The sequence below is a fragment of the Glycine max genome, chromosome 13, assembly GCF_000004515.6.
Source record: "Glycine max cultivar Williams 82 chromosome 13, Glycine_max_v4.0, whole genome shotgun sequence".
NCBI classification, from domain to species: domain Eukaryota; kingdom Viridiplantae; phylum Streptophyta; class Magnoliopsida; order Fabales; family Fabaceae; genus Glycine; species Glycine max.
In genome coordinates, this window is record NC_038249.2 from 18,054,588 (window position 1) to 18,073,047 (window position 18,460).

The following is an 18,460-nucleotide window of genomic DNA, read 5'->3' on the forward strand; positions in this document are numbered from 1 at the left end:
AGAGAAAGATATTACAATTGAAGATCAATCAAGATTCCTTATTGAATATAAAAGTGTTTGACCAAAGAATCCTTTTTGAGAGGATAAGACATTTCAATTCAAAAAAAACTCTCTTAATTATTTTGAGAGGATAAGACTTTTTGGGCAATAAAAACTCTCAAGAATTTTCGTATCCCAAGTCACTTATATATAGGCCTTTGATGGTCATTCAAAAACATTTGAAAATATGTGACTGTTGGGAGTTATATTCGAAAATCCTCACTGGCAATCAATTACAATAATGATGTAATTGATTACACAGTTGCTTCTGAAGAGTTATGACTCTTCTCATTTGAAATTTGAATATTTAAACACTAGTAATCGATTACCAACTTACTGTAATCGATTACACCACTTTGAAATTTAAATTCAAATTTCTTATGGCTGTTTTAAAACGTTCCAAACCTCTGGTAATCAATTACAAGCCATGTGTAATCGATTACATGCTTGCTAAAATATTTAAAACCTTTTCAGCAAGCATATTGGCCACTGGTAATCGATTACATCCTCTGGTAATCGATTACCAGAGAGTAAATCTCAATTTAAAATGATTTAGATAAAATTCTTTGGCCAAACCTTTTGCTTTTTCAATTTGGAAGCTTCTTCCTAAGATTCTAGAGATCAACTTGATCATATATCTTGATTTTCTTGGATTCTTGGATTCTTGTCTTGAATAAAACTTCAGAAGCACTTGATCCTTTGGCATCATCAAAACATCAAAATATCTTGCTTCTACAATCTCCTCCTTTTTTATGATGACAATATCCTGAAATCAAGATAAACTATATACAAATTGATAGCGCGTACACACAACCCTTACTCCCCTTATCTTTTGGAATTTACGCCTAAGTTAATGATTTCTAACCCATGTTTTTTCCCCCTTTGGCAACATCAAAAAGCGAACAACGTATAAGGAAAAGAACTAAGGAAAATGATCAATAGTAAACAAAGTCAATCATAAACTAAAGTAGACCACACAAAGTCTTAACCAATCAATTTAAAGTCTAGAGATAGTAATAAAAGTACAAGTTAACCATAACTAAAACAACAAAAGCAAAATACATGGCTGAAATAAAGAACTGCTAGAAAGAACTATGGGGCAGCCGGTGGATCGAAGCAACGGAAAATGAAACCCATGTCGTCTTCAAGCTGAGTAATCCGTGTATCCATGCCTTCAAAATAAGCATCCATGGCATCCAAACGGTCACCTACGAACGCTCGAAGGCCACGTAGTTCAGAAAGGACTTCATGCATAAGAGTAAAGGAAACATCTCTCTGTGGCAGAGGAGACGGAGTACGCTCATCAGGAATCGGTGGTGGTAAATCTTGTTTCCTAATCCATTGTTCATCAATATCCTTACGGTACCCAAAAGAAGTTACCGCTCCAGCACCAATGGCAAAATATCTCTTGACTTGAACAAAAGGTTCATCATCGAGAGGAATTTGAAAGTGACGATGAAAAAGAGTGACTCACTGAGGATATGGAAGAGGTGCATTGATCTGTAATGCCTTATGAATATGGTACTAAACCAAGTGGGCCCAATCGATCTGATGATCGGTAAGAAAAGCCCACTTCAAAATCAAGTCCTCCTCAGAGGCTTGAGCAAGATTAGACAAACGGGGTAACAAAATTCTAACTATGATGTAGTGCATGATGCAGCAATCAAAGGTTAATGACCTGACAAGCAATCTGTCGGTCATATCAGCCTGGTCATTACAGACCATACGGCGAGCATCATGACTCGAATAATCGAACTTCCAGTCATCAACAACAGTGCCCTCAAAAGGAACACCTTGATTTGGGTAATTTAGTCAATGAGAAAAACAGAGATTGATCAATGACAAGAGGAATACCATGCACCTCAGAGTAAAGTGTACTATCCAGAATTCTTAATTTATTGTAAAAGACTCTAACTAGTTCAGGATAATGAGACAACTTTAAAGACATAAAATCAACTAAGCCAGAGTTTTGAAATACTTGATAGCAGTCAAATGTCTCGTCATCAAAGAAAGCTATGTCTAGGTACTTAGGGTCTAATATGATTCTAGTAGAAAATTGAGAAGAGTACCATAGACGTTGATCATCTGAAGAAAATAGAGTAGATGATCATGGAGATGACAAGGAAGGAGGAACTGGTGTTGTGGGTGCTTCAGATGGTCCGTGGCGTCGATGGCCAGCAGCAACGGTGGTGGTGGAAGAGCCCTTTCGCTTTTTCATCGATTCAGGCATTTGAGGAAGTTTTTGTAGATTTCAATCAATGGAATCAAAAGAGGATTGAAATGATGAAGTTTGGGCTTTATGGGACGTGATTTGGTTAATAAACGAAGAAGATATGAGGATTTGAAGTTTGGGAAAAAAAAAAGGGCGCCTCAATCATGAGTTTCGTGGTTGCAATGTTTGAAACACATGTTATTTATAGTGGAGGACGAATGGTAATCGATTACAGGGCTTCGTAATCGATTACAGAACCATACTACCTACTAGTAATCGATTACATGGATCTGTAATCGATTACAGGCTACCTGTTCTTGTGTAATTGATTACACGTAATGGTAATCGATTATCAGAACACCAAACAAAACTTTTCTCCTAAAAATTACCTATTTCTATTATCTAAGAACATCATTTAACTCTATCAATCAATTATACTAACAAGCATACAATATTAATCAAGCAAAATCAAAACACAATAACACATCAATCAAAAACACAATCAAATACTTACAATTAAACGCAATCAAACATCAATCTCAAACACAATAAAAAAATCATTCAAAAACAATCATCAAAGACAATCAACATTTAAGCAGAAAACAAGCATCAAAATTCAATCAAGAGTTAACAATCATAGGCAAAAAATAATCAAAAGTAATTGATCAAAGACAAGTGACCTTTGTTCGTTGTCTTCATAGATCACATGTTTACCATCTTTGAGAGAAATATGAATAAACTTTGATGCATCTCCCGCCATGTGTTTGGAGAAATTGCTATCAATGTATCAACTTTGCTCATCTCCGCTTTCATAGTGTTTCAACATGAAACCCAGATTTATGATTTTATTTTTTTGAATCACTTGAAGAATTTATGTCATTATCTTCCCAAGTGATTTATGCTTTCTTTTCTTTGAGATTTCTCTTGTCGGATTTTTCCATTCTTCTTTTAAAGACTAGACAATCGAATCTCATGTGCCTAGGTTGATTTCTTTCATAACATGTTGGGGCTAAGGAGGAATCTTCTTCTTTCTTCTTTGTATTGATGTTTGATTCCCTTTTATTTCTTTTGTTTCTCAGAAATTTATTGAACCTTTTCACAAAGAATCTGAAATCATCATCATCTTCTTCTATTTCAGTCAAGTCCTATTTGTCACTTTCTTCTTGAATAAAAGATGATGAGGCTCTAAGTGCTATTTATTTTCTCTTTATATCTTCATGTTGATGGAGTCTCATAAGTTCCATTTCATGTTCTTCAAGTTTTCCAAAGAGAGTGGCAAGAGACATATTAGTGAGATCTCTTGATTCTTCAATTGGTGTTACTTTTGGTTGCCATTGTCTGCTTAAACATCTCAACACTTTATTAATAAGATCTTCATTAGGAAATATTTTTCCCAATAATGCAAGATGATTAACTATACGAGTAAATCTCTTATGCATATCTTCTATGGTCTCATATTGAAACATTCTGAACAATTCATATTCATGTGTGAGAGTGTTTATTCTAGATCTCTTGACATCAGTTGTGCCTTCATAGGTTACTTGCAATGTATCCCACATTTCTTTTGCATTTTTACAATTTGAGACTCTAAAATATTCATCCATGCCTAATGCAGAAGTGATTATATTTTTGGCCTTTAAATTGTATTGAACCTTTCTTCTTTCATCATCATTCCATTCTTCTCTTGGTTTTTCTATAGTTGCATTTCCCACTACCTTTGTAGGAATAAAGGGACCAACTTCAATGGCTTCCCATATATTTAAATCTATGGCTTCAATAAGGATCTGCATTCGGGTTTTCCAATAGTGATAACCCTCGCCATTGAACAAAAGAGGCTTATTAATAGAATTTCCCTCAAGAAATGGAAAGTTGGATGAGGCCATATCTATTCTTGAAGTTTTTAAACTTTATACAAGAATCCTGCTCTAATACCACTTGTTAGACAAATGGTCTCAGTTATCTTAAGAAGGGGGGGTTGAATTAAGATACAAAAGACTATTCCCCAATTAAAATCTCACTCTCTCTTTTTGGATTAACAATACACCCTTAATATGAATTACTCAAAAGACAATTCAAAATAAACTTCTTTAAAGCAAAAGATAAATAGCAATAAATAAAAGAAGTTTAAGGGAAGAGAGAAATGCAAACTTGATTTATACTGGTTCGGCCACTTCCCATGCCTATGTCTAGTCCTCAAGTAACTCATTTGAGATTTTCCACTCTCTTTGTAAAACTCCTTTTACAAAGTCTGAACCACACAGGGACAACCCTTCCCTTGTGTTCAGGAATCATTTACAACAAGAGACCTTCAGTCTCTTAATCCCTTTTCAAAAGTAAGAAGAAGAGAAGAAGAAATCTCTCTTGAAAGAGAAAGATATTACAATTGAAGATCAATCAAGATTCCTTATTGAATATAAAAGTGTTTGACCAAAGAATCCTTTTTGAGAGGATAAGACATTTCAGTTCAGAAAAAACTCTCTTAATTATTTTGAGAGGATAAGACTTTTTGGGCAATAAAAACTCTCAAGAATTTTCGTATCCCAAGTCACTTATATATAGGCCTTTGATGGCCATTCAAAAACATTTGAAAATATGTGACTGTTGGGAGTTATATTTGAAAATCCTCACTGGCAATCGATTACAATAATGGTGTAATCGATTACACAGTTGCTTCTGAAGAGTTATGACTCTTCTCATTTGAAATTTGAATATTTAAACACTAGTAATCGATTACCAACTTAATGTAATCGATTACACAACTTTGAAATTTAAATTCAAATTTCTTATGGCTGTTTTAAAACATTCCAAACCTCTGGTAATCAATTACAAGCCATGTGTAATCGATTACATGCTTGCTAAAATATTTAAAACCTTTTCAGAAAGCATATTGGCCACTGGTAATCGATTACATCCTCTGGTAATCGATTACCAGAGAGTAAATCTCAATTTAAAATGATTTAGATAAAATTCTTTGGCCAAACCTTTTGCTTTTTCAATTTGGAAACTTCTTCCTAAGATTCTAGAGATCAACTTGATCATATATCTTGATTTTCTTGGATTCTTGGATTCTTGTCTTGAATAAAACTTCAGAAGCACTTGATCCTTTGGCATCATCAAAACATCAAAATATCTTGCTTCTACTATTATTACACATCAAAGTTGTGATCACGTCATCATTATTTTCCCACAACTCATGTGGACTGTAGGTCATTTCCATATTTTGCATGATTGAGAAGTCCATCTTTCCATAGTGTGATAAAATACAAAAGAAATAACAAAAAGTATGGAGTGAGGTTGTGATCTTTCAATGTTGATCCTATGGAAAGGACTAAGACTTTATCTCACTCCGACATGCAAGCAATCAAGCATATATAATTTAACCTATAGGAAAACCTATAAAGTATTCTAAGTTGTCAAGAATCATCATGTCATCATAAGTGTAACACTTTAAATTAGGATACGTATATACACACATAGAACTCCTTTTACTTATAAAAAATCTCAATTTAATTGATTAATATAAAGTCTCATAACTATAATGAAGTCATACAAGAAAATTTACGGAAAATTTAAAGCTTTTTAACTAAATTAATTTTACTTAATAACCTTATTTATGCGAGTTTAAAACATATCATCACTATTTTAATAATAAGTAAGATCGAATACAATAGACTTCAACGCACATTTACATACATATTCCAATTGAGTAAACAAAATTAAATAAATACAAAAAAGAATAAATCCCTAGTCTGCCATCATTTTTTACAAGAAAATACTAAGACTCAAAGCAGTAACTCGATTAATAACAACAATGTAAACCCACCCCAAACTAAACTTCCTTTGTCATGTCCATTGCACCCATGACACTTGTAGTAGCTCTTCCATTCCACCCACTCATTTGCACATATCATCATTCGTTCTCTAAAAAATGATAAAACATGGGAGTGGGTCCTCCATCCCATTGGTCGCCACAAAGAATATAGACTCAAGGTCCTAAACAACCTACATAACCATCGCATGTGGTTCACTAGCTAATACCACTCATGGTAATCCTAATTCAAGTATCTATCGATCTCTCAATATTTACACATCTTCGCCATGACCATGGCCAGCTAAAATACCTTAGTCAAAATTGACTGAAGAATATCCCTGACTAAGTTCAACCAAAACTTGGCCAAACTGACTTCGGCAAAAAAATAACTCTAGTTGAAGTCGGCCAAAAATAGCCTTGGCCAAAAACTGTCATGACCAACATTGACCGAGAACTGCCTCGATTAACATTGACTAAAAAATGTCCCTACCAATGTCAACCAAAAATTTCCCCAGTCAATGTAGGCCAAAAATACCCTTATCAAGATCAGCCAAAAACATCCCTGATTGAGGTCAACCAAAAGCAGCTTAGTCGAAGTCGGCCAAAAACTTCCTTTGTTGACATTGGCCAAAATTAATTTATTCAAGATTAGCTGGAAATAGCCTTGAATGAGGTTGATAAAAAATTGCCTGGGTTAATGTTGGCCGAAAATATCTTAGCCAAAGTCGACAAAAATTAAACCTAAATAAAATCGGCAAAAAAATGTCTGGGTCGTTGTCAACCAAAAATTCCCTTGCCAAGATCAGCCAAAAACAACCATGATAAAGGTTATCCAAAAATTTCCCTGACCAGTATTGACTGAAAATAACCTTAGCTGAGATCATCCAAAAATAGTCCTAACTAATGTAGGTCGAAAATTGATTTATTGTTTAAAACAAAACTAGTTTTCAACTATAAACCAATTTTAAAAAAATCCAAACAATTTTTTTCCAATTAAATGGATTCAGATTTTAAATGCAATCTATTTAATTGGATTTGGATCAAATTTTTAACAATACAATCCATGGCCCCCTAGAATTAGTCAAATTCATAAAGCTAATAAATATATATTTTAAATAATGGGGTAATTAGTAAAAAAAAATCTATTTATAGAAGGTGAACTAAAAAATAGTCCATTTTTTAATACACATCCTTAAATTGGACTGGACCACCCAAGATGAGATTATTTAACTTTATTTGAACTTAAGATTACTTAGACATCTCTTAAAACAATTAGTACAAAAGTTTCAAAAGAAATTATCATACATGTTAATTTATGATTAAACAATAGTATAAAAGCTCTTTACCTAATAACTATTTTCTCTTTTTCCATTTATAATTGAGTAAACTATGTTTTTAGTCCTTGAACTTTCAACATTTATGATTTTGGTCCTTAAACTTTTCGATGACCGATCAACATCCTTTAACTTTTTTCGTCACAACTTGTAGTCTTTTTCGTCTCTTCCACCATTAAATGATGGTGTGACACTAATTTGTATTGTTATTCTATTACAATTTGTTTTCTAGAGGCTAAAAACTATCAAAAATAAAAGAACTCAAGTGAAAAAACAATGAAAGCATATATGAAAATACACTAACCAAAGAAAACTATACAACTCATTTCATTTAAGAAATTAGATCTACAATCCACTATTTTCGTCAATCTCTTCCTTGACAAGATGTGAAAGCTCGACGACAAACATATATTCTCATAATCTTTGATGAAAAATTAAAATAAAAGATTAAAAGTGGAGGGGAAAAAACTTTAATAAATAGTAATATTTTCTAAGGAGAAAGAGGTTACCCACCTCACAACCAGTATCGAGAGCATTTCGAATAAATCCATCTATAAGATTAATCAACTTTTGGATATCCTCAATGTGGGCATCAACACTGTTGGAGAAGGTGGTTTCGTTAGACTGGATCTAGTTTTGCACGACCTTCTCTATAGTGAGTTCATGGTGGGGGACATTAGCAAACCATGCAAGATTTCCACTAATCGGCTAGGGGAAGCGGTTTTGATACCTGTAGAGTTTTAATGCCCTACACTTTAAGGGCTCTTCGGGACAATTCCTCTCTTTGTATAACATTCTACTATGCTTGTACCTTAGGGACCTTTGTGGGTCCTTGCACAATTTGTTCTAGCCGTAGTTGGCACTACAATGCATGAACGTTCTAGAAGATTCTGTTGGAGTATAAGTGTGAGTTGAAGTCCCACATCTAGTAGAAATGGAAAAGTCGAGCACCAGATAAGTGAGGAGAAGACCCATAAACCCGAGCCTTAAGGTTTTGGGTTAAAGTGTGGTGTCAAATTCACTTATGTGGTTGTTCATGGCTCATTGGTGAAAATTTCTCATGTGTTTATCCCCCTCGGTTGCACAACAATTTGTATCAGAGTCGATGGTTCAACTTGGTGACCGATTCAGACGAGTAAAATGACAGCGATGAATCCATGGACATAGAGATCCCTTGTATTGAAAGTCTTCTTGACAGGTGAGTCCATGCATAGATTACAGGTGTTGCAGTGGTGCAAGGTACTAAAGCCTTAAATTTTTTGGTTAAAGTGTGATGTCAAATTCACTTTTGTGGTTGCTTATGGCTCATTGGAGAAAATCTCCCTGGTGTTTACTCCCCTCAATTGCACAATGGATTCAAAGTTGAAGTGATTGCTAGGTGCATAGAGAGAAAGATGTTGGTTGTGGTGGTGAATCACAAGGCTGAAGAGAAGATTTGAAGCCAGATCTAGAACCGAATCCAATAACACAAGGATGCTACTAAGAATATATGGAATTATTATTATTTTCTTAAGCTTTTTGCAAATGAATCATAAGGTGTTTTGTTATTTGGAATTATTTAACATTTGAATAATTTATATCATTAATTATGGGTAATTTCTTATGTTGGTTTGAATAATATACTTCTTTGGTTAAGATGTGAATCACTTGAGCAAGTTTATTCTTCATGTTCTTGTATGTTGTGATGACTTTAAAACAATTTCATAAGTCATGTTTTAAAGTAGGACTTTTTTCCCCACCACAAAATAGAAAGCTTGTGTTTTTTTTTTTCCATAGAGAAACTAACTGTGTCAATTGAATCCAGATCTTCCATAGTAAGCTGTTGAGTGGAACCATATCGAGCACCTGAGTTGACTTGTTTTGTCCCTTGTCCATCTCCATGGCCACTCCACAGTCCCACTTCCGTTTTCTCGCTTTCTCACTCTCTATCATCCATATCTCTCTCTTCCTCTCCACAACCGCAACCCAACAACCGCTCCTCGAAGAACAAGACACTCCCATCACGCACTTCCAGCGCTACCTCCGCATTAACACAGCCCACCCAACGCCTGACTACACCTCCGCGGTCTCCTTCCTCAAAGCCCAGGCCCAAAGCCTGGGCCTCAAAACCCAAACCCTCGAGTTCGTCCAAGGCAAGCCCGTCCTCCTCCTCACGTGGCCGGGCTCAAACCCCTCCCTCCCCTCCCTCCTTCTCAACTCCCACCTCGACTCCGTCCCCGCCGAGCCCGAGAAATGGCTCCACAATCCCTTCTCCGCCCACCGCACCGCCTCCGGCGCCATCTTCGCCCGCGGCGCCCAGGACGACAAATGTATCGCTATTCAGTACCTGGAAGCCATCCGCAACCTCAAATCCCAATCCTTCACTCCACACCGCACAATCCACATCTCCCTCGTCCCCGACGAGGAAATCGGCGGCATCGACGGGGCCGCCAAGTTCGTGGAGTCCGAGGAATTCAACGGACTCAACGTTGGATTCGCGCTCGACGAGGGGCAGGCCTCGCCGGGCGATGAATTTAGGGTTTTCTACTCCGATAGGGTTCCGTGGAACGTGAAGATTAGGGCTAAGGGGAGGCCCGGGCATGGGTCGAGGATGTATGATGGGAGTGCGGTGGAGAATTTGATGGAGAGCGTGGAGGTAGTGAGTAGGTTCAGGGAGAGCCAGTTTGATGTGGTGAAGGCCGGGAAAGCTTTGAATGGTGAGGTTGTGTCGGTGAATCCGGTTTATGTCAAGGCTGGGGTTGTTTCTGAAGATGTGAGTGAGTTCGGGAATTTGTGGTTTTTGTTTTAATTGGATTTGATTGAATAAACCTATTTCATCCTAAATGATGGCTAATTCAACTGTAAAGTATTATCCTTTCTTCTAAAAGATTCTCAAAGTAAAAAAAACCATGTAAGTAATTCTTCAAGTATTAGAAATTATGGTAAGTAGTAAGTAGTCTTTTTTAAGTATTGGAAACCCTTCAAATTGGTCACTAAATGTTAGTAAATTAGAGATTAAATGGATGGATACTCAATGTTTTGGGGATTATTTGTATAGTTTTATTACTTAAGGGATTATTTAAGAGAAAAGGTGATGATACTCTGAGAACCTGATTGATGGTTTATTTGAATTTGGTTGTGGTTGTTTTTGAAATGGATGGTGTGTGTTTTTGCAGGGGTTTGCAATGAACGTCCAGCCTTCGGAGGCGGAAGCTGGGTTCGATCTGAGGCTGACACCAACAACAGACCCAGAGGAAATGAGAAGGCGAATTGCAGAGGAATGGGCGCCGGCTGTTAGGAATATGTCATACGAGGTGAGATTTTTAATGGGAAATGTTGCTGTTAGTTTCAGGCATTTATCTAGTATGTTGTCATTGGCTGCATTTTTTGTTCAAGTAGGATTTTAGATTCTCCTTGCTTGGGTACTAGTACTATTGACTGAGTCTGGAACTCTAGTCTTAGATTGTTTTGCTTCCCTTTCTTTATGATAACAGAGTATGCACACATTTGATATATATTTACAATTCCATCCTTCTGTATAGCTTTTCATTTTGTCTATGATACTAAACTAAAGATCCATATAAATGACAGATACTTAAATAGCACTATAGCTTGACTGTTTATCATCACTACATAATCTTCCAAGAAACTGGGTGGTTAGTACAACAAATGGATTAAGAATAAATCACAGCCTTGGGATTGCATTTCTAACAACTAAGAAGTTTGGAAGGTTTTTTAATAAGCATTTTTTATGCATGTTTTAATGTATTAATTCTATTACATTACAATATGTATGTATATGATTGTTACCATAAACCTTCTCTGTTGAAACTTGAAAGGGAAGAAATTCTGATATTACTGAATTTGTGTCTGTTGGAATTGATTAACTGCCTATGGGGTTGGGAGATCTGCTGGTTGGTTTACACCCTGCAAACTGCAAATAAACATTTTCTGCACTTATGTCTTTAAGGCTTTTGAGTACTATATTAATAGATTTTCTTTTTTGGTTTCAATCTTGATTCTGGATGCACCATATTGAAATTTAAGATTGGACTGAATTTGGGTAGAAAAGTGAAAAGATTTGCGTTTGTGTGTGTGTGTGTGATTGTTAGGAATCTTACTCTAACAAAGATGATTATCACACACACAGAATGGGTGCAGTAGGCAAATCAGAGTCAAAGAGAAAGAAGTGAGAAAAGATTGTGAGAATTATCTAGAATAAGGAAGAACAAATGTACACAACTGTACCCAAAGGAGCACTCTCCTTTCACACTGGATAATCCCAGTTGTATATCCAAGTTCTTACAAAAGATAATCCAGCCTCAGTATTTAGAGACCTATTTATAATAGAGAACCCTCACACTAACAGTTAGCCAACTAACTCTTCTAACTGCCCCTTTTTAAAACTCATTTCCCTTTTTTTTCTTCCTTCCATAATACACTTGTAATTGTTTGGGAAATTGATTCTCATGCCTAACAGGGATGCTGTGATACAAAACACTAATCTCATTTCATACTTGTATTTACTATTTATACTAAGTAATAATTTAAGTCAAATGCAAGCATAGTACAACTGGTAAGCTTAGCCCAATAATACTCCTAACGTTAATAGTAATATTAATATTTCTAACTCCCTCCCCTAAACTGTAGTTCACTTAGCATCACACTTGTTACATAGTATTAGAATGTCGCAACATCTTTAATGTATCTCAGAATATTGTTAGGATCATATTGCAAGGTATGAGGGTTGAGTCTCACATTGAAAGTTTGGCATTTAATGTAGGGTTTTTTAGGCCTTGACCTTGAGTTCTCCAACTACAATGGATGGCTTTTGTGGTGTAGTTCTCCCCAGGGTCTTAATAATTGGTATTAGAGCTTCTTCAGTGTTGTTAAATGGTGGCGCTATGGCCGCCATGGCTGAATGGCATGATGGTTTTTTTGTCAACCACCATAGGAAATTTGTGAAGGGAGGCTGGCTATGGTGGCACCATAGGCCACAATGGCATGTTTATATGGCAGAATTTTGACCTTCCGCCATCGATAACACTGAGCTTCTTACCATGCCTCTCTGCTGGAAATGAGAGGCACGGGTGGTGACGCTAGCATTGTAGTATTTGCCTGGAACTAGTCCAAATGCTAGTTCACAGCCAGCCTGTGTGGGGGTGAGATGTTTCAAAAACCCTTTTCAAGCCCCAGTAACACCAATACACCATCATTTAGAGGTTTTTCAGGGACAAAATTATTATCTCTCCCTTCCTTCTAGAACTTAAGGAAAAACATTATTTTTCCTAATTTTCCTGCCATGGTCACCAACCCACCATTCTCTGGCATTATTTCTGGTGGTTTCTAGCGTCCTGCAGCCAGCCTATGATCTCTATGGCCCTTTGTTAGTTTGTTGTATTCTGTCCCCTCTTCTCTCAAACCCCAGTTACTGTTGCATCCCTTTGTTGTTCTCTCTCTTCCATTTGGTCCTTTGCAGCAAATTCCTCATTTTTTAAAATGGTTGGCTTTACACCGATCCTTTTTTACTAGTCTTGCATGGACATTGCAATGTTGTTGTCACCAACCATATTGCTTTGCAACTGAGAGACATGGTGCAAAACTCTGATACCATTTGATAAAACCCTTGGGAGAACCACATCACAATTCACAAGAGTTAGCCATTATAGTTGGAGAGCCCAATGCCTTCTGTGATTTTAGGGACTGCTGGGGAGAAAAAAAATAGGAGAGTAAGAATAATTCTCGTATATTATTCAGGAATAAAAGATTTACATATATAGGCAAGGATGTCAATTACATAATAAATGCAGAAAGGAAAGTAAATAAAAAGGGATCAGATCAAATCAGAGAGATTTGATTCTGACCCAAAATAATAATCAAATCAGATCAAATCGGAATAATCTGATCTTGATCCTAATTATTCAATCTTCTAGAAAATTAATTCCAAAAATAAACATCCAGCTGTCTAATTAATTCTTAATATAGACATACAGCTGTCAACACCCCCCCTCAAGTTGGTGCATAGACGTCCAACATGTCCAACTTGCTTACAAGAAACTCAAAGTTGGGCCTAAACAATCTTTTTGTAAGAATGTCATCAACTTGCTGTGAAGAAGGAACAAAAGGCATGCAAATTAGGCTGGCGTCCACCTTCTCCTTTATGAAATGTCTATCAATTTCAGCATGCTTGGTTCGGTCATGTTGAACAGGGTTCTGGGAGATACTGATTGCAGCCTTGTTATCACAATATAATTTCATTGGAAGAGTCATAGGAAGTTGCAATTCTTCTAGAATCCTTTTAAGCCATAAAATCTCACAAACATCTTGGGCCATTGCCCTATACTCAGCCTCGGCACTGCTCCTGGCCACAACATCTTGTTTTTTCCTCCTCCAAGTTTCCCCAAACAAATGTGCAGTAACCGGATGTTGATTTTCGATCAGTAATAGATCCTGCCCAGTCTGCATCTGTGAATACTTCAATAGCTTGCTGCCCAGTTTTTTTGAAAAACAATCCTCTGCCTGGAGTACTTTTACGGTACCTTAAAATTCGGTGGACAGCCTCCAAATGTTCTTCGTGTGGTGATTGCATGAATTGGCTCACTAAACTGACTGCAAAGGCTATATCTGGACGGGTATGAGATAGATAAATTAACCTCCCCATTAATCTCTGATATCGGGTTGTGTCTACAGGGTCTCTTTTGTCTTCACTCCGAAATTTCTGGTTGGGGTCTATTGGAGTATTTGCTGGCCTACAGTCCATCATCCCAGTTTCTTTGAGTAGGTCCAGAATATACTTCTGTTGAGACACCACAAGCCCCTTTTTTGATCTTGCAACCTCCATTCCCAAAAAATATTTTAGGGATCCAAGGTCTTTAATCTCCAATTCACCCGCAAGAGATGCCTTCAAATTATTTATTTCTCTATTATCATCCCCGGTAATTACAATATCATCCACATAGACAATTAATACAACCATCTTTCCTTCAAAAGAGTGTTTCACAAACATGGTGTGATCACTCTGACACAGAATATCCCAGCTTCTTAATAAACTGGGCAAATCTCTCAAACCATGCTCTAGGTGATTGTTTCAAGCCATAGAGAGACTTTTGAAGCTTGCAAATCTTTTGATTGAACTAAGATTCAAAACCAGGAGGCGAGTCCATGTAGACTTCCTCCTCTAAGTCCCCATTTAAAAAGACATTCTTTACGTCAAGTTGCTGTAATGGCCAATCTAAATTTGCAGCCAATGGTAAGAGGACTCTAATGGTGTTAAGTTTTGCAACTGGAGCAAAAGTTTTTGAGTAATCAATACCATAGGTTTGGGTGAAGCCTTTGGCTACTAGCCTGGCCTTGTACCTCTCAACAGACCCATCTGCGTTATACTTGATAGTAAACACCCATTTGCATTCCACGGTTGTTTTTCCTCTTGGTAGGTCCACCACTTTCCAAGTCTGATTTTTTTCTTGAGCTCTCATCTCCTCCAAGACAGCTTCCTTCCACTTAGGAACCCTTAGAGCTTCCTGTATATCTCTTGGTATTTCTATTTTTGTCAGTTCACAAGTAAAAGCTCTAAAGGTAGGAGACAATTTTTCATAAGATATAAAATTAGAAATAGAATGTTTTGTACAGGACCTTACACCTTTTTTAACAGCAATAGGAAGGTCATAATTGTCAAAAATAGGTTCAACAAGGTCAGGAACAGTAAGAACAGATTCAGATTCCACAATATTTTGAATGGGTTGAACAAAACTAGAAGGATTCTTACCTGATGGATCCTCGGATGACTGGCAGTTTCGAGAATCATTTGGTTCTATTCTTTGAGGTCTTTTTTTCCTTAAGTAAACACGGTCAAAGGGTTGAATACCTTTGTTACCAAATTTGGGTGAATGAACTAGATTGTTCATCATCGTTCCCCAAATTTATACTTTCAACATCAGATTTTGTTTTCACTATGAATTAAGGTGAATGGACTAGATTGTTTATAATCCTTAGGGGAATAAGAGGAACGATGATGTTTTGCAAATTGACAAATTTCACAAGAAAACAAATTTGGATTTTTATTTTTAAAGAGGTCAGGAAATAAATGCTTCAAATACAAAAAATTGGGGTAACCTAGCTGATAATGCCATAGCATTATTTCTTCATCTTCATGAATCAGAATTGAATTGAGACAATTTTTCTGGAGTTTCTCCTTAGGACCAGACTCATCTTCAAAGAGATAGAGACCATCAACCTCTTTAGAACTGCCAATCATCCTCCCCGAACTCAACCCCTGAAATTTACATGTAGAGGAATAAAAAATAGCCAAACAATTTAAGTCCAGTGTTAATTTACTTATAGACAACAAATTACATGATAAATTTGGGACATGAAGGACATTGTGAAGGGTTAAAGTTTTAGATACAGGAATAGAACCAACACCGGCTATAGTAGAAAAGGTACCATCAGTTATTTTGACCTTTTTGCGACCTGCACAAGGACTATGTGTGGAAAACAATTTTGAACAGTTTGTCATATGGTCAGAGGCTCCAGAATCGATGATCCATGGAGCTTTGGAATCAGGTTTGGAACTAAGGAGAGCAGCAGAGAAAGAGATACTTTTTTGAGCCAAAGAAGAGGATGGAGTCACTGACATTTTTGTGGTAAAGAGTTTATACAAGTGCTCTAGTTGTTCCTTAGTGAACGAAGATGACTCAGAGTTGCCTTTTTGTTCCACATTTTCAGCATTTGAGGTTTGGAAAGCCCGATCCTCTCCAGTTGGTTTCTTTTTTAAGTTGGATGGTTTTCCATGGAGTTTCCAGCAGGTTTCCTTAGTGTGCCATGAAAAGCCCGACCCTCTCCAGTTGGTTTCTTTTTTAGGCATTTTTAGAAAGAAAAAAAACTCAGCATATATATAATGTGTCTCAACTTTTGAATTGTGACCATCCCACTTTAGGGTTTTTGGGCTTAGCCACTCAGTGCTATTTGGGATTGAATACCATGGATAGTACAAGAGCTTGTTAGCTCTTTTATGCTATGAGGTCTTATTTATTCCTTTATACTATCATTTGTGACTCTGTTGTTAAAACATAAAGCCGTTGTCTTTGCCATTAATTTCTTGACTGCAATTTTTTTTTTTTCATTTTTGGGCAACTAAATTTGGCAGATTATAGAGAAAGGACCTCTTAGAGACTACATGGGACGTCCGTTAATGACTGCAACCGATGATTCCAATCCATGGTGGTCAGTTTTCAAGCAAGCTATCACATCTGTTGGAGAAAAGCTTTCAAGGCCTGAAATTCTTGCATCCACAACTGATGCTCGATACCTCAGACAGAAAGGAATTCCTGTGCTCGGTTTCTCCCCAATGAAAAATACTCCCATCTTGCTTCATGACCACAATGAGGTTCAAATAATTCTTTCAATTCTTCATTATTATGCAATTCTCATTTCATTCCACACGAACTGTTACTCAAGTATAATTATTTTTTTTCACTACCGTGACTTTTCACTTGCAGCACTTAAAGGATACTGTGTTCATGAAGGGAATTCAGGTATACGAGTCTCTGATAAGTTCCTTGAGTACATTTACAGAAGCTTCACATTAAAGGCCTGAGTTGCTGATCTCAATAGGAGAACAATGCCTAACTTTTGTAGGGAAAATCTGAGCGATTGGATACCCCACCTCCAAATAATAAGTGGAGTAAAAGCATAAATAGCAACGTTGTTATCGGACACCATGAAAAAAGGAAGAAAAAAAGTCCTCTGTTGTTCCAATTCGCTCATGGTGGGGACTGGGAATGGTACAACTTATTAATTATTATTGTACCTTTAGAAATTGTAATGATCAGGAATTATTTTCTGTGAAGTTTATTTGGTCCTTTGTGTTAAATCATCGATGGTTGCCTATCATGGGCCAAGGATTCAACTCTCTACTGTTGTCTATAAGTTGCATCCTTAAATGCTATGTAAGATCTTAAAAAGTAAACATTGGTTACCACGATAAATACTAAATAGGTGAAGTTGTGGTTGGACTGTGTTCACAACTTTAAGAAGTTAATGTTTATTTTAGTTTGATACAAGCTTCACAAATTTATAAGTACATTAAAGGAGTTGCTGGTTTACATACAGGTGTGCGATCAAGAATTGTATCTATCCGACTGATGAGAAATGCTGGCAACACTTTTTAACATTTTTTTGGACACTCTTTCCATTATTTGTTAAAAGTTATTGAAAATTATAAAATTATAAGTAGAACTCATTAAATAAGTATATCTTATTAAATTATGTGATTTTTATTAAATTTAACCAACAATAGTGTTTTTAAAGGAGTATATTGCTAGCATTTCTGATCTGATTCGTAGCGAGTAATTAATCATTTTGATTTTTGAAAGATTGGAAGTTGGTTATTTAGACTGTAGTTCTTAAAATCTCATCCTAAAGCCCTTAAAAAGTTTAATCTAGTAGTCAAACTAATGCTCCTATTAATTAATGTCAGCTAATAATAATAGTTCTATTTGACATTGAATGGACATGTGTATGAACTCTGAAATTCATTTTCATCATAATGCCATTACAAGTTTTTTAATCCATGGTGACTCATTTTACCTTCAAGTTTAGGGAATGCGCTTTCCTCTTCTAATTATATCTTTCATCATCCTATTTCGTCCCAAACAAAATGTATGTGTGCGAGATTTGCTAGCACAAACCATCACCCTCCTTTCTACCTCTATTTGTTAAAGAAGCAATTGTAGGTTGCACTGTTGCAGCGCATGGACTTACCCCAGTCCCCACCATCTCATCAAGCAAAATCCTCGGTACTTATATTCTTAAATCCATTGCCCCTCTTCCTCATTTATATATCAGGGAAATTCTAATCTTGACCTTAAATTTAATCAAATCGTATTTTTTCCAACAAAATTCGTTACCCAATTTTTGTTTTTGTCGTGTTCAATTATTCTGTTTTGAGCTTGATGGTTGAACTCAACTTTTTTCAAGCTCAATTATTCTGTAATTGGGACTAATTTCAAGCTCGAATACTAATAATAACGATAGTTCACAAGAAAAATGTTAAAAGATGAACTGGGACTTGTTCCGTGCATGAAT

General features: G+C 36.3%; 1 protein-coding gene across 1 annotated transcript; it reads left to right on the top strand.

Annotated features, from left to right (window-relative positions):
* Nucleotides 1-9,041: 9,041 nt before the first annotated feature.
* Nucleotides 9,042-17,385, top strand: LOC100817383 (aminoacylase-1). The gene is made up of 4 exons (XM_003543746.5): nt 9,042-10,148; nt 10,552-10,689; nt 16,521-16,760; nt 16,873-17,385. Exons 1-4 carry the CDS (start codon nt 9,276-9,278, stop codon nt 16,960-16,962), a joined length of 1,341 nt encoding a protein of 446 aa, XP_003543794.1. The 5' UTR covers nt 9,042-9,275; the 3' UTR covers nt 16,963-17,385.
* Nucleotides 17,386-18,460: the final 1,075 nt, after the last annotated feature.

What these genes read in the sequence shown, in the direction of transcription:
- LOC100817383 (XM_003543746.5), top strand. Translation starts at nt 9,276, where the DNA reads ATGGCCACTCCACAGTCCCACTTCCGTTTTCTCGCTTTCTCACTCTCT. An exon ending in CTGGGGTTGTTTCTGAAGAT is followed by an intron (nt 10,149 to 10,551) that starts GTGAGTGAGTTC and finishes GTGTTTTTGCAG; the next exon opens with GGGTTTGCAATGAACGTCCA. An exon ending in TGCTTCATGACCACAATGAG is followed by an intron (nt 16,761 to 16,872) that starts GTTCAAATAATT and finishes TTTCACTTGCAG; the next exon opens with CACTTAAAGGATACTGTGTT.